This window comes from Pempheris klunzingeri, chromosome 1 (assembly GCF_042242105.1).
Source record: "Pempheris klunzingeri isolate RE-2024b chromosome 1, fPemKlu1.hap1, whole genome shotgun sequence".
NCBI classification, from domain to species: domain Eukaryota; kingdom Metazoa; phylum Chordata; class Actinopteri; order Acropomatiformes; family Pempheridae; genus Pempheris; species Pempheris klunzingeri.
The window spans coordinates 2,727,545-2,742,797 of NC_092012.1; the positions used below are offsets into that span (position 1 = coordinate 2,727,545).

The window sequence follows — 15,253 nt, forward strand, 5'->3', positions numbered from 1 at the left end:
TTTTGAGGGATCTGGATGTGGAAGTGGCGGCGGCGCTGATTTCCCAAATCTCTGCTGACAGGAAGTGATGATAACCGGGATGGAGTGCGCACAAGTGAGGACACAGGACGGTGATGTTAAAGGGATAGAAAATGCACTTTTAAAACCCCACACAGCCTCATGCAATGGTTGTGTGCGTTTGTGTAGTTCGTAGTGGAAAAAAGAAAAGAATAATGACGGAGCCCTTTAAAATGGATCTACTCTTGCAGCATAGTTCTGTATGTAGCGCATAGTGCGAATAGGAGTCGGTGACTGGTGGTTGCGGCTGAAAATGGGGGGTGGGAGGGATAAAAGGCAAAAGGGGGTTGATGCCTGTGGGGTTCAGGATGGAGTGTGTGTGCCGTGTTCTTGGTTAGCATGTTTCTCATGATAACCAGGACACGAGTGTTGCTATATTCTCGTCTAGAGTGATGGAAAAATGGGCAAAACTGCCTGTGCCATCTCCAGTCCGTTTGGACACCCATGCACGTGTGTCCCCGATACACCGCTCTAGTTTAAAGCTGCGCTCGTCGCTTCCTTACTTTCTTTTCTATGGTTGGTTGCAAGCTCAAAATAAGCATTTGAAAAGGAACGGTTGCTTTCGTAGAAACTCAAACGGGCTTCAACAGAGGTGAAAAGACCAGTAGCAACAATAGAAAGGCTCTGCTGTGTCCGTCACTCGGGCTGCGGGCTCCAGTCGAATAGGCAGAATGTCCGTCTCAGTAAGTAATAATATAATATACCGTAGTTATCAATAAGTCTTAGTAGATCATACCTGTATAAGCTTAAATAAAGAAGTGAATGAAAAGAATGGCTACTCCAATATTGAGTAAAATGACCATAACCACCAGAATAGAGCTGGAGCCCTGAAAGACAAGAGAGGAGAGAAGAGGAGGTTAGTTAGAAAGCTCTTCACTGTAATATACAAACATCCAGTTCAGCTAAAGTCTGATCAAGTACTGGTTGTAATAATTTAATGATCACATCAGACCAGCAGAACGTTTTTGGAAATGTTAAACTTCAACATCCAGCTGTCCGTCGGTGGAAAGTACGTTAATCAAGTACAATTTCAACACGACTAGTTGGTAAAGATAAACATCCAAAATACACATTTAGGTGTTTGTGTTACTTCACTTTCTCTCTAGAGTTCTTTTAAGTTCACATCTTTAAAGGCTATTTACTCAAAATGACCTCTTTCTCTCAATCTGAGTCAGAAATCTCCACTTCAGCAGCTCTTACCAACACCAAACTCTCCGGTTTTATTCCTCCCTTTAATAGTCTGAAGGTTTCTATCGAGGGCTTTGGTCATATATCACTCACAGCCAGATTTATAGAACATCTTATTCCTAAAACATGGTGGAAATGTGTTTGTTTTTTATGGCTGTTGACAGTATTTTCTGACTTATGGAGTGATAAGAAATATTAAAACCTTTGGCTGTAGTGTGTCAACAAAATGAAACAAGAGTTTTGAACCTGACTGTGTCCAATGTTCAGGTTTCTGTATTGAAAATATCTGCAAATTAGCGTATTTTTAATTGGATAATGCCACATTTGACATTTCAGAAAACTTGCAGTACAAAAAATAATCATCCTAAAGTAAGTAATCAACTGATATTTGTCAGTTTGTTTGTTTTAGCAGCGTCTCACCTTGAATTGCACACAAAAGGTTGTTGTTTTTGGAGGAGTTGTGCTGAAAATATCAATTTATTCAGTTGTTATAATAATTAAGCATCAGCCATTAAATTAATTATCCCATAAGAACCCTTTTCTCCTTTCAGTAAAATTATGGGGGATATAAAACAGACTAAATGGACGATAAGGAACACATTTCTGAACTTATTTATGAGATATTACCTCTACTGTCCAAGATCTGAGATGTTAAATATGTCACAGTGTTATTTTTAGAAGCTGTTTCATATTAACTTTCTCATAAAATACAGTCAGGACAGGCTAATATAATCTAGGACGGGATTAGAGCTGTTAAACTGTTTGAAATGTACCTTTTAATAACAAAAACAAGGTTTTAATCAGGCAAGACCGCCATTTTGGAAATGGTCACTGGGTCACATGACTGCACCAGGAAGTTTAGCAGCCGTCACTGAGGGACTTCTGGGGTTAAATTCAAGGATGAAGCTGTAAAGGGACATTTCCAGAATATCTAAAAGGTCTGTGACACCTGCGTCACCGTGGGTTCTGACACCAGGGGTGTCAAACATACGGCCCGCGGGCCAAAACCCGGCCCGTCAGAGGGTCCACTCCGGCCCGCTGGACGACTTTGCAAAGTGTAAAAACGACAGAGAAGACAAATTTCAGGTCGCTCATAATGTTTTGTAAAAAGATAGTTCATTAAATGTGAACATTTTCTGAATGTTCCTGTACTTTTTTGCACTAAAACAAAGGGAAAAGTTTGGAGTTGTCGTTATTTAAAGGTTATTACGCTGCGATTTCACACTGGAGCCCTGAACTAAAGTGAGTTTGACACACAGAAACAGACAAACTGAGGCTGGAGTGACTCACTGAGTTTGATTTGAGGGTGAGATGCTCTCCTTCCTGCTCCAGAGTGATGGGCTGAGACTTTAGGGGTGGGGAGAGGGTGAGGTCCCTGTGCAGCGGCCACTCCTCCAGCTCCGCCCCCACATTCAGGTTGTCCAGCATCTGTACAGAGTCCATGGATCCCTCTCTGACCGGCCGGAGGCCTCGGGATCGCAGCCTGTTGTTTTTGGGGGCCGGCGACTCCTGGCCCAGCCCCCGAGACGTCTGCGAGTCCGGACACTGAAGCCTCATGTCCACCGTATAGTCATTCATCCGCTCCTCGTCCTGCTCCGTGAGGCGTGAGTGGGCCGGGCTCCACCTAAGGGTGCTCTCAGCAGTCCAGCCCCCGGTGGGGCCGTCTAGCCTTTGGTCGATTACAGCATGCTCGTTAAGCTTGTGGTTGGAGGGGTTGTGCTGCTTTGGATGGTGGTTGGAGTAGACATGCTCTCGAGGGTTGTAACTAGAGGAGACGTGGTCCTTTGCATTGTGATTGGAGGAGATATAATCTTGGGACTTGTGATTGGAGGAAGCATGCTCAGAAGTCTTGTGATTGGACATGTTATGTTCCAAGGCCTTGTGATTGGATAAAATGTGCACCTGCGGCTTGTAGTTGGAAGAGGCATGCTCGCAGGCCTTGTGATTGGTGGAAGAGTGATCCCATGTTTTGTGATTGGACGACGAGTACTCCCTCGACTTGTGATTGGAAGAGGCATGCTTGGAGGGCTTTTGGTTGGACAGGGAGTGCTCCCACGCTCTGTAGGAGGAAGCATGCTCCCGCGACTTGTGATTGGACAAGGATTTCTCCCGTGGTTTGTGGTTGGACAGGGGGGCTTGCTCGTGGCCGTTGATTTGGCCCTCCTGTTCCTCCAGGAGGGAGGGCGTGGTGGAGCGGCTGCTGCCTCCTCGGTCTGGGTACATGTCATCGGTCCAATTGTTGGCGCCGCCTCTCGGCAGATCCATCCCCCGCCCCTCCACCAGCACCTGGATCTCGGCCCCGCCCTGATCGTCCACGGCGCTCTGGCGCATGAAGCAAGCATTTCTGGGGCGATGGCCGTGCTTGGGCGGGCTGTGGGGGGGCGAGGTGGGCACGCTCAGCACGGGGCTGAGATCGGGCGTTATCACAGGCGGCGTGGTGTCCGGAGTGCACAGCTCCGGACTGTCTGTTCCCGTGGAGATCACCTCATGGTCTTTGTCCTTGGCGTCCTGGTGCTTGGGCCGCTGACATTCGAGCCCTATGAAAACAGTCGGAGAAAATAGCACCAGTGAGGTGAATTGGCACCAATCCACAGTGTGTGTGTGTGTGTGTGTGTGTGTGTGTGTGTGTGTTATTAGCATTCAGGGTAACAAAAAGAGAGAAAAGCTGCATACAAACTGGATCTTGTGTTGGCAATCACTGCTGGCTTAAAGGGGATTATGGTGCTAAAATACACTTGATTCAGTTTGAATTCTCAAACTAATCCGTTGTAGTTTATCATCACATCAAGATATGCATTCAAACACTAATCCACATATTTGATATCTCTTTTATTAAAAGTCCAGGTACTTTATATGTGTGTTTATGTGGATTTTTAAATGAGGGTGCAGTTATGTGCTGCCTTTTTTAATGACTACTCGTCACAAGCAGGTCTCTCTGTGGGGAAATGAAGCAACGTAAAGTGGAAAAAACAACAATTTAGTTTCACAGCAGGTAGCTGTTTATTTTGACATTCATAAGCACAGTGATTGTAAAAGTTACTGGAGCCATCACGTTTTAATGGGAAAGACTTGCACTCAGTGGTACTATTTCTATTTTCTGCTAAAAAGTGGAGCTAAAAGTAGAAGGAATGTTTGATTTGCATTCATCTGGTGACCCTAAAGATGAATCTAAATGAATGCTTTAATTAATAATTGTCTGAGGTAATAATACGACAGCATTGTGTTTGCAGCTTGTTTTGCTGCCCACAAGTGGCCCAAAAATTAAGTTAATGCAGCTTTAAATCACCCTGCAGGTTTAAATCCACACTAGTAACACTAATACTAAAACTACTACTAATGATAATAGTAATAATACTAATAATAAGAAAAATGATGACAATAATAATAATATTTCTATTCTATGACTTTAAATTTGTAAATAGATTTCCATCTAAGGGCTTCATGTCCTCTACACCCTGCCAGTCAATGAGGTCGGAGTGCAACTAACAATTATTTTCTGGTTTAATCAATAAATCATTTTGTTCATAAATGTCATAAATAGTGAGAAAGTACTGTAAAGTACTTCCCACAGCCCAAAATATTTAGTTTACTGTCGCTCAGGACAAAGAAAAGCAGTGAATTTTCACTTTTGAGAAACTGGAACTAGCAAATATCAACAGAAATGATTAAAAGATATATAAAATAGAAGTTCTGTCTATAATTTTAATGATTAGTCAACTAATGTAAAAAATAGTTTTATCACACATAAGGTAAATAATATCCAATTTATACAAATTAATCTGTCTGATGATACAATATATAAGAATATAACACAAGAACAAGTCCGTGCCTACAGTGAAACATGAAATCCTTAAAACGCTAAAAATCTTAATGTAATTCTGCATTGGAGTCATCTCTGGTTTTACTGGGCCTGAAACTGGAGACCCTTGAGCGTCCACTCACCGTTCCCGTAGATGTGGAAGGAGGGAGAGAGCTCTTTGGCAGCTATCCGGGCCAGTCGACACTCCTCCATGGCCTTCTGCGCCACTCCTTCAGCCGCCTCCGCCTTCCCACGAGCGTGGCTCATCCTGGGCAGCACAGGTGGAAACACTGCAGTCAAACCGGCTGGAGCTATAAAGGTTAAACTCAACTCTGCATCCATTAAATATTCTTAACGCATCAAAGCTTAGATATTGTGTTAATGGCAATTTACAGCATTTATTCTACTGATTTAGTTTTTTAGGATTTTTGTGTAACACAGAAGAACGATGTTATTTTAGGTATTTCTGATCATGCTGATGTATATTCAAGTGCGATCAGTTAAAAAAGAAGGTGAGACATCATGATTGGCAGCTAATCCTGACCTGTGATTGGGTGGGGTGGGTGTAAGGGGCGGGACCTCGCTACACAGCTCCGCCCCAATCACTACTGACACTACAGACTCCAAATCATGTCCAATGACGACCAAGATGGCAGCAGGAAGTGGAGACTCGGTCAACCTTCATGTAGAATCAATGTGGTTTAATTCAGAGGCGGCCTGTCACGTGTTAATCAGGCTTTTTTGTTTGATTATCTGTTTAATTATCAGTCAGATGCTGAAATCAGTCACATTTTCAGTTGAAGCCAGATGTTGGTAAAACCTTCTGTGCCACAATCCAACAATAAATCGACCGATCGTGGCTTCTAGCAGCAATGTTTGTTGGTTATATTTGAAGTTTTTTGGTGTTCATTCTACATTTGAACCCAAGATGTTTTGAAGATTCAGAGGTTAGAGGTGAGGCCTACCCCGAAATCCCACCGGGCTCGATTGCATTACTTTCCAGGTTTTACTTCGTCCTCAATGCTGCTTCACGCCCCACTGGGAGCTTTTCGTCTGGCTGATCGACTGACTCGCTCAAATTTAGTTTACTTGGTCATCCTTGATTTCCTTGACGGGCTTCGTTTAGTATTCTGTCTGGTTTAAATGTGTTTCTTGCATCAGTTTACTGCTCTGTTGCACTGTGGTGAAAGTGAAAGTGAAAGTGAAAGTAATTCTCCACTTGCTCTCAGTATATACAATATTGATTTGATGTTGGAACTGATCACTGAATGCACCGGGTGCTTTATTTTGAAAACTGTCCAGAATCTCTTTGCCGTTTGTTTGTCTGACTTCCTGTCTGCTTCCTCTGCTCTGTGCTAGACCAGGTCTAGGAATCGAAGCCTTAACTTCAGTAGGCGTGCTCGACTCCCGGTGGGAGTTAAGCCTTTAGAGTGAGGCTTAGGGAGAAGGTTTGTGGTCCACTGACGAAACAATGAGTAAAAACCCAAGTCTGCGGCTGCCATCTACACACAACCGAACATCTTACCTCGACATGGCGATCTCTGCTTTCTGCTTGGCGATGTCCGCGGCCTTCTCAGCAGCTTCCACGGCGCGGTCCACCTTCTCTCTGATCTTACTGGCCCTCAGCGGGATCAGGTTCTTGCGTTTGCCGCTGACCAGCACGTTCTGCTTGTACTTTCCTTCCTCCTTGGTGCCATCGGGGAAGGTGGTGCATCCGTATCCGTGCCTCTTGTTGCCCGACCATTCGCCTTCATAATGGAGGCCGTCCGAGCGCCGGCTCACGCCCCAGCCGGCCCTCTGGTCGCTCCGCCACTCGCCAGCGTACATTTCTGTGACAGTGGCGTCCACTGGGGCGCCCTGTTCGCTCTCGCTGGCGTTGGAGTGGATGTCTGATGCTGCAGAGCTGACGGTGCTCATGCCGGCCTCGCTGCAGAAGGAGCTCTGCTTGCTGAGCTGACTGGCCAGAGAGCTTTTGGACTCAGAGCGCCGCAGCTTCAGCCCGCTCAGGATGGACTGGCGGAAGCGGCCTTTCCTCTTCCTCTGGCGCTCAGCTTCACTTGGAGCTGTCAGAGCGAACCCACCTCGGCCCACGGGGCTCCCGGCCAGCCCGGCCACCACCCCGTCTGTGGGCGTGGTGGCGCTGCCGTCCTCCAGCACAGCCGGGGGGCCGTGGCTGTGCTCGGAGCGGAGGGAGTTTATGGATGTTCGCAGGGGGAAGAGGATGACGGCCGCCATGCCGTACGGTACACTCTGCCGCACGCCATAGCCATGACGCATCCCACCCAGCCACTGGCCCTGGTAGGTTCCTGTAAGACAAAAAGAGACACAGTGAGAGTCAGTCAATCCAACTTTATTTATAAAGCAATCAAACAGCAAAACCCACCAGACAACACAGTAGAAACACAATAAGACATAAACAGGACAAGAAGAAGACGTTCATACTGAGTTAAAAGCCAAACTCATCCCAGAGTTTAGGGGCTACAACGGCCTCCCCGGAGCTTCAAACCTTAAATCTTGGGACAACCAGAAGACGCTGGTCAGCGGATCTGAGTGACCTTGATGGGACGTGGAGTTCTAAGAGGTCAGAGGGAGGCTGGAGGCCATCTAGTAGTAAAACCTTAAAATCATGGATGTCTAAAAGAAGTGGACGTAGCTTCTGGGTCTGAACAGTGAAGCCGATGCTGAAGAGATGCTTAATTCTCTCTAATGTCCAGCAAGGGGGCGACTCCACTGGCTCCAAACAGAAGTCTGACTGGATGGAAGAAAATTAGCCGACTTCTCCTGATGAGTTTCTGGTCTCAGTCTCTAGTTTACAGTCTTCTTCAACACAGCCGGATGTTCGTTTAGTCAATTATGGTCCCATTTAGAGGAGGATAGATCAGGAACGTCACTTCTGGCTCTGAAAAACCAAGATGGCGACGACCGTAAAGCCCAACTGGAGGCTTCAAAACGGCGGTCCACAAGCCACGGCGGCTGCGTCCGCTTCCTTCATACAGCCACTGATGAGAATTTACTCCTTGTGTTCAGCCACGTTACCTTTCAGGGACTGGCAATAGTTCCAACAGACCATTATTCCAAAATCCCAATTGTCGGAAAAATGGCTGTTATCCTGAAAATTCCCTCTAGTGACTGTCGGTCCTGTCCGTGGTGCTGAATCAGGGGGGTTCTGCCTGTAATAAACTACCTTTGTGTCCTTAAACCAAACAACATTTCAAGGAATTTTACATTCGGAGACAAATTTTCACTGTCGGAATAAAATCATGAGAGTTTTTCCCCCATTGGTGCACAGATGTATGTTTGCTGTAAGCTGAGGCTACACCGCTGAAGGTCGGCATTTGTGGTCTTGTGATTTTTTTTGTCTCAACGCCAATTGATCCAATCATATCTTATAGCTCATTATAGTGGCAAATTGCCTGGAATAAATTCAGTTAAATCTACAATCCAGCAGCCTAAAAGTAGTCAAACTTAAACATAATGAATCTGTTAATATTGTCATCGAGATAACAACTATGTTTAAGTTGTTAGTTGTATAATAAAACCTTCAAACTAGCTGCCAAAGCCTCAAATTCCCAGAAAACCACTAATGATAGCTAAGGTAGTTTAATTCATGACAAAAAAAACACATTTTCTGATCTCTTCATTTGTTTGTTTTTGTGTAAAATCTTAATTTGTGAAGCAGATAAATGCAGTGGAGTAGAAGTGGAAAGAGAAAAGACTCAAGTGACGTAAAAGTACTTCACATTTGTTCTTCAGTACTTGAGTAAAGTGATGTGTTGAAGCAGGAGCCGACACTCTGACACTTTCATTATTTGTAAAACAGAAGAACAGGCTTGTTTTTGCTGAAATTTACCGGGAACGAAATCTTTTATTCAACCGCAGAGCTTCCCACATGTCATGTCCTCTCCTCCACCCTCCTCTTAAATCTACACCTATGAAAAAATAAACAACAGCCGGGCCTCCTGGAAGGAGGAGTGGAGCTCCCCGGAGGAGCTTAAAAACAAAGCAGGCCTGCTGTAAGGAGAGGTCAGCGTCTCCTCAAGTCCCCGAGGCGGTCGGAGCGCGAGGTGAAGCTGATCCAGAGTTTCATATTTCTGGGCAGGAAACCCGACAGCCTCCCGTTCGACCCGCTCGTTTGTCAGATTCATTTAGAGGAGAGCTCGACAGCTGCTGACGAAGCCGGAGAGCTGCATGTCAGGAAGAGGCGTCTGAGCTCAGCTTCAGGAAAAGTGATCCGTCAAGCACAGTGACTGAAACTAGCCGGTTAATCAATACATTGAGTCTCTATCCCTGATAAAATGATCCTGCTTGATCTGATGCTAAAAGCGCATTTCTAAGTACAATCAGCTTAATTTGAGCATTTCTGTGCTGTGAGTGTGAAATATTCAACTTTAAGAGTTTCAAATGTCTATTTTCTGTTTTATTTCCACATTATTTACTTGAAGTTTGACCTACTTTGATTACTACAAATGTGCTAGAGCCATCTTAAAGTTACATTTACTCACATTTCCTCACTAGCAGCTGAGAACTTCTGATGTTACACTGAAATTATCAAGTCGAATAGTAAATTATTTGAAGAACAGAATCCAGTAAAATCAATTCTCAAAGAGTGCAGACCTCTGTGGACGTCTTCAGGTGGAAAACATATATTATGAGCTTCATCGTCACACATGGACAAATACAGACCAACGCTCTATTTAATTATTTGCTTTGGTAAAATGAGATGACGGCCAGCTAGAGACAAATAAATTATGTTAACTTGTTAATCTAATGTTGTGAAACTGTTGCAGTTTGGTTAGGTTTAGGCACCAAAACTACTTTAGGTTATGTTTAGAAAAAAGATGGTGGTTTGGGTTAAATAAATACTTTAGATTTGGGACAAGTTACATCTTGTGCGCAGCATAACTTCAGTCTTCTGTCGCTTAAAATAACTCAATGTTGACTTTTGGTTTCTCTAACAGACTTTATTACTCTTTAACTACGTCACCTGTCATAATTACTGACATACAACCAGAGTCCGCCACCTCACTAACAGCGGGAGGTCGTGTCGTAGGACAAGAACTGGAAATTCAGCAATATTTTCCTCAATCTTGATTCAAGTTACATTGTAAAGGTTTTAATAAAAGTTTGACAGTAATCAGTGTTGTGAGTTCTACTTAAATTTATGTCCTTAGCTTTATCGTCCAGTTTTAAACATTTGTTAGAAGAGTAATCAAAAAGTTTAAATTGTAATAAGTTGCATTACTTTAGTAAATATAATAGTTCCATTAATGATTAGGTTTCTGTAAGAACAACCTTCCCCACAGTGGTTAGTATGTGTGAGGGGCCGGAGCTGTCCGTGGTGCTGAAATAAAACCCTCATAAACACACCGAAGCCTCAAAGGTTCACGATTTCCAGACTATTTTCCTTATTGTATTTAAATGTGTATCATCTCAGTGAATATCTGCCTAAAATAATGTATGTAATTATTTTAAATGCATGTTTTTTTAATCCCTTCATTAGCAACAACATATAAGAGCCCAAAAACAGGAGCCATTAACTGTGTCTGAAGTGTTCACCACCATCCACAGACACCATTCATTAACTCATCTTTCACTTTCAGAGCGAACTAATGACACATCATCACCTCATAAAGCTGTTATGCTAAGTGTGTTAGCCAGCGTTAGCTTGTTTGAACATCCGGTAACAGCTAGCAGCTACTAACTAGCTGTACCAGGTAAAAGTAGCACAGGACAACAGGGTAGAAATACTCTGTAACAAGTAAAAATCAAACATATTTGCATCAAAATGTTCTCAAAGAAAGCGGAAAATATTGAAGAGATAAGATATTGAATAATAAAAATATATATATTAATGATAAAACATATATATGTATATTCATTTGTTGATACATTTATGTGTAATAAAGCCCACAGCTGGGTAACTTACTTACATACTAACTCATAACTAACCTAATTGATTATATTGTGTATTAGTGATGTTAATTTGATTTAACTACAGCTGTAAAATAACTGCAGTGGAGTAGAAGTATGAAGTAGCATAAAATGGAAATACTCAAGTAAAGTACAAGTACCTCAAAATTGTGTCCAGTAAAGTACATTTTTCTCGTCTAATAGTTGCTGTAAAGATTAGTCTATAAACTTAATACAAGTACAACATGTAGTCTGGTACTGGACTCATTTACTGTTGGAAAATGAATCAGCATTCTACTGACTAACCAAACTTAAGTCAAAAAATGACTAATTTTATTTTCCCGGCATCCCTCTGTGTTTCTGTTAATTAGATATTTGCCCCTGTTGCCTTCAGGTACCATCTTAGTTATTTTCAGTGTTTTCTGCTGCTTTTTAAAACAAACTAAAAACACATGTGCCCCATCAGGAGCCGTCCATGGCGCTCGGCCGAGCTCGTCTGTAGGTGCACACGGGGGCCTGTAATGTGGTTTATAATTATTAGGCAATTATCGTTTATAATAAGCAGGCGCTCTGTTGACAGGCCTGTCGGCGTGTGTGTCCTGCACATTTACTGGGTTGTGGAAAATGTGTCAGCTCGTGCGTGCTATATTCATCTGTCGGCGGTCTCCCACGTGAGCGGAAGAGAGGAGTGACGCAGTCTTTTTATTTTTTATTCTTTAATGACATGTTTTCTCTCTCTCTCACCATCTTTGTTTTCTTACTTGAAACAGCAGGTGTGTGAGGACGAGGGCCGTTTAAAAGCAGGCCACCGCCTTCAATGCAGCACGCGCACACACACACACACACACACACACACACACACACACACACACACACACACACACACACACAGTGTTTTCATTCCACCTGCATCACTTATTGACCTGGCTTCCATCATCCGGGTCCCGTGCGGTGCTCAGAGGCGGGGCAGCGTCGGTTATCAAACGGCCTAGATTACAAACCCTGACTGACGGAGCAGAGAGCCAATGGGAGAGCAGGAGAGCCGCGAGCTGGTCTCCAGTGACACGCTGACCTGCTGTCTCCGCGTCACCATGGCGACAGAGGGTGTGATGTGGAGGGGAAGAGGGGTGAAGGTGGGTTTCTGTACATCTAAACACAACGAGGTTTGATCTCTAATATTGGACACTCGTCCTCGTTTCTGTCTCCGGTGTTTCCTGATCAGCTCATCCCGAAGGCCGGTCGCCATGGAGACGACCGCGTGGAGACGACCACGAGGACACGACCACGAGGACACGGCCCCACAGGCCTCCTGACGAGTGCAGGTGGACGTGGACGGATTATCAGACGACAGAAGACCCCTACACTGGAGCAACACCCCCAGACTGAAAGACACATGGCTGCCATGTTTGTAGTCAATTTGTGTGTCTTTGTAGTCGTGTTGCGTCTCCTTGTAGTCGTGTTGCGTCTCCTTGTAGTCATTTTGTGCTTCGATGTGGTCATTTTGTGTCCCGGTGTGGTTGTTTTGTGTTTTGTGTCTTGTTGAACATTGTTCTGGTTGTGAATCTCCTTTGAGTCATTTCGTCTCTTCAGTTTTGTTTCTTTGTAGTCAATTATTTTGTGTCTCTTTGTGGCTTCTTGTCTCCTTGTAGTCATTTTGTTTCCTGTGAAGTTGTTTTGTGTATCGTTGTAGTCGTTTGTGTCTCTATTTGGTCATTTTGTGCTTCTATGTTGTCATTTCATGTCTCTTTGTAGTTGTCTTGTGTGTCTTTGTAGAAGTTTTGTGTCTCTTTGTAGCCATTTTCGTCTCTTTTTGGTAATTTTATGTTTCTCTGTAGATGTTTTATGTCTCTTTGTAGTTGTAGTCATTTTTCCTTTCTATGTGGTCATCTTATTTCCTGGTTTAGTTGTTTAGTGTCTCTTTGTGGTTTTGTTGTGTCTCATTGTAGACTTGTTGACTCTTGTTGTAGTTTTGAATCTCCCTGTTGTCATTTTTGTCTCTTCGTTTTTTTATCTCCTTGTAGTCATTTTGTGCTTCTATGTGGTCATTTTTCCTGGTGTAGCTGTTTCATGTTTCATTGTAGTCATTTCGTGTCTCATTCTAGTTGTTTTGTGTCTCTTTGTAGTCATTTTGTGCTTCTATGTGGTCATTTTGTTTCCTGGTGTAGTGGTTTTGTGTCTTGTTGTCGTCATTAGTGTCTCTTTGTTGTCTTGATGTTTCTTTGTGGTCATTCTGTTTCTTTCTGTAGTAGTTTTGTGTCTCCTTGTGTTTTTTATGTCTCTTTGTAGTCATGGATCTCCTTGAAGTCATTTTTTTGTCTCTTTCGATGACATTTTGCTGTTGAAGCTCAACTCTCTGCTGCTGCTGAACTTCAGGCGAAGAGTCTGACTCCTGTCTAACACTTCCTGCCACAGCAGATCTCCTCTGCACAGTTATACCACTAAAAACTACTGCACACCAAACAAAATATTGCCCCCCCAGAGCCCCCCGAGCCCTCTGGGCCTGTGCCTGGTAGGCCTGCTCAGTAATCCATCCGTGCTTGTGGATGTGACCTACATGTTATTTATGTAACCTACATTGGAGATGTGTTACAGTGGACTTTAGCAGCGGGCTAAGTAAGCAAGTCGCTCCACTTTCAGCCTGAAAATCAGTTTGTGGAACAAGAGTAGAGACATTTCATCCAGAGAAGTCAAACTGGACTAAATCTGATCTCTAAACTGGTGTTTGGTGTGGAAACCAAAGCTGGTACGTGGAGGGCGAGGTGGCTCTGATGTGAGCTTTCCTGTTGTGTGACTTTTAGCAGCCTTACCTCCATCCGAGTAGGTTTCAGTGCCGTATCCATCCTGCAGCCCGTTGCTCCACGTCCCCTCGTACCGGGCCCCGCTGGCCGTGCTCTCCAGCTGCCCATAGCGACCTTTGAACCCCTGCGTCCACTCCCCTCTGTACTCCCAGCGGCCCTTGCTCTCCACTCCAATGCCATGCCGCTTGCCCTGCGCCCAGGTGCCCTGGTAGCTGTTCCCGCTGGGCCACGTGTACACGCCCAGGACCTCGAAGCCGTGGCTCCAGGCACCGGCATACTCGCCCTGACCCTGGGGCCCAGTGCAGACCCCTCGGCCGTGGGCTTTACCCTGCTCCCACCCCCCGCAGTACGACCCCCCGTCATCAAAGTCAAACCTGCCTCCAGTGGACATGCATGAAACAGGTTTAGGCAAATCCTTAGAACGTCAAGAAAACGAAAAATCAAGGGCCTGGTTCACTCAGAAGGAGCAAAGAGGGAGGAGGCCTCGTTTGAAGCTGGTAGCATGGAGGTGCAGGGCCTCGACTCTCCCGCTCCCGTTAGTTTAGGATGTAAAACACCAGCTCCTCGTTTTAAAAGCAGCAGGACGCGGCCCGAAGAGCATCACCTGACGATGGAGAAGCAGTCTAAGCCTCAGCGACGGGTCTGGAGTGACGAACGCAGCTGCTGTGCATGCTGCTTCCCATGGGCATGCAGGCTCAGAGTGCTTCTCATCCTCCTCCTCCTCCACTTCCTCCTCCACCTTCCTGCTCCGCGCAGCCTCACAGCCGGGGAGCTCGCCGGCCCGTCGCCTCAGCCGTGCAAGCGGGCGCTCCAGACAAGCGAGGCCTAGGCTTTTCCAGCAGTCCCAGAGGCCCACAGAGCGGCGGCGGCGGTGGCGGCGGCGGTGGTGGTGGTGGTGGTGGTGGCAGCAGCAGCAGCAGCAGCAGCGACCGAGCTGAGCTCAATCAGACGTTAGAGCATCTCCACATCCCTGCCGCACCGGCACTCAGAGAGGGATACAGGACAGGGATGCTGCTGCACTGGTACGCCATTAAAAAAAAAAAAAAAAAAAAAAAAAATCAGAGGAGCAGAGAAGTTGGAGGTATTTCTCTATAACATGGCCTGGAAACAAGCAATCCAGGCTAACACACAGACACACAGCCTCAGCCCGGCAGACATAACGGAGAGTGAATATCTCTCCTCTTATTCCTTCCCTCCTCTTCCTCCTCTCTCTGCTCTCTGCTCTCTGCTCTCTGCTTCTGCTGTGATGTGAAGATGAGGCTCTCTCCCCTCCTGAAGAAGATGTGAGGAGAAAAAGCAGCAGAAGAAGGGAGAGAGAGAGAAGAAAAAAAAAAAAGAAGAAGAAATTATTATTCCTCTCCTTTATCCCTTTGTCCTCTCCATCTCCATCGTCTAAACCTGGATTGTTGTTGTATCCCAATTCCACCAAGTCATCTGTCCCCGCTTGTTTTTCGGCCTTGCTCTTTCTCTTTCTATCTCTCCCTCCCTCTCTCTCTCCCTC

The 15,253-nt window shown here is 45.0% G+C and overlaps 1 protein-coding gene across 1 annotated transcript; it reads right to left on the reverse strand.

Annotated features, from left to right (window-relative positions):
* Positions 1–803: 803 nt before the first annotated feature.
* Positions 804–14,143, reverse strand: jph3a (junctophilin 3a). The gene is made up of 5 exons (XM_070832486.1): positions 13,762–14,143; positions 6,570–7,350; positions 5,188–5,312; positions 2,536–3,782; positions 804–884 (listed from the first exon to the last, which is right to left on the reverse strand). The coding sequence occupies exons 1-5, from the start codon at positions 14,141–14,143 to the stop codon at positions 804–806; spliced, it is 2,616 nt and encodes an 871-aa protein (XP_070688587.1).
* Between the last annotated feature and the right edge of the window lie 1,110 nt (positions 14,144–15,253).

Coding starts and splice junctions, on each gene's coding strand:
- jph3a (XM_070832486.1), bottom strand. CDS start 14,143: ATGTCCACTGGAGGCAGGTTTGACTTTGATGACGGGGGGTCGTACTGC. Junction 5,313..6,569: donor GCAGAGATCGCCATGTCGAG/GTAAGATGTTCG, acceptor TGTGCTGCCCAG/GATGAGCCACGCTCGTGGGA. Junction 885..2,535: donor TCACCCTCAAATCAAACTCA/GTGAGTCACTCC, acceptor CTTGTCTTTCAG/GGCTCCAGCTCTATTCTGGT.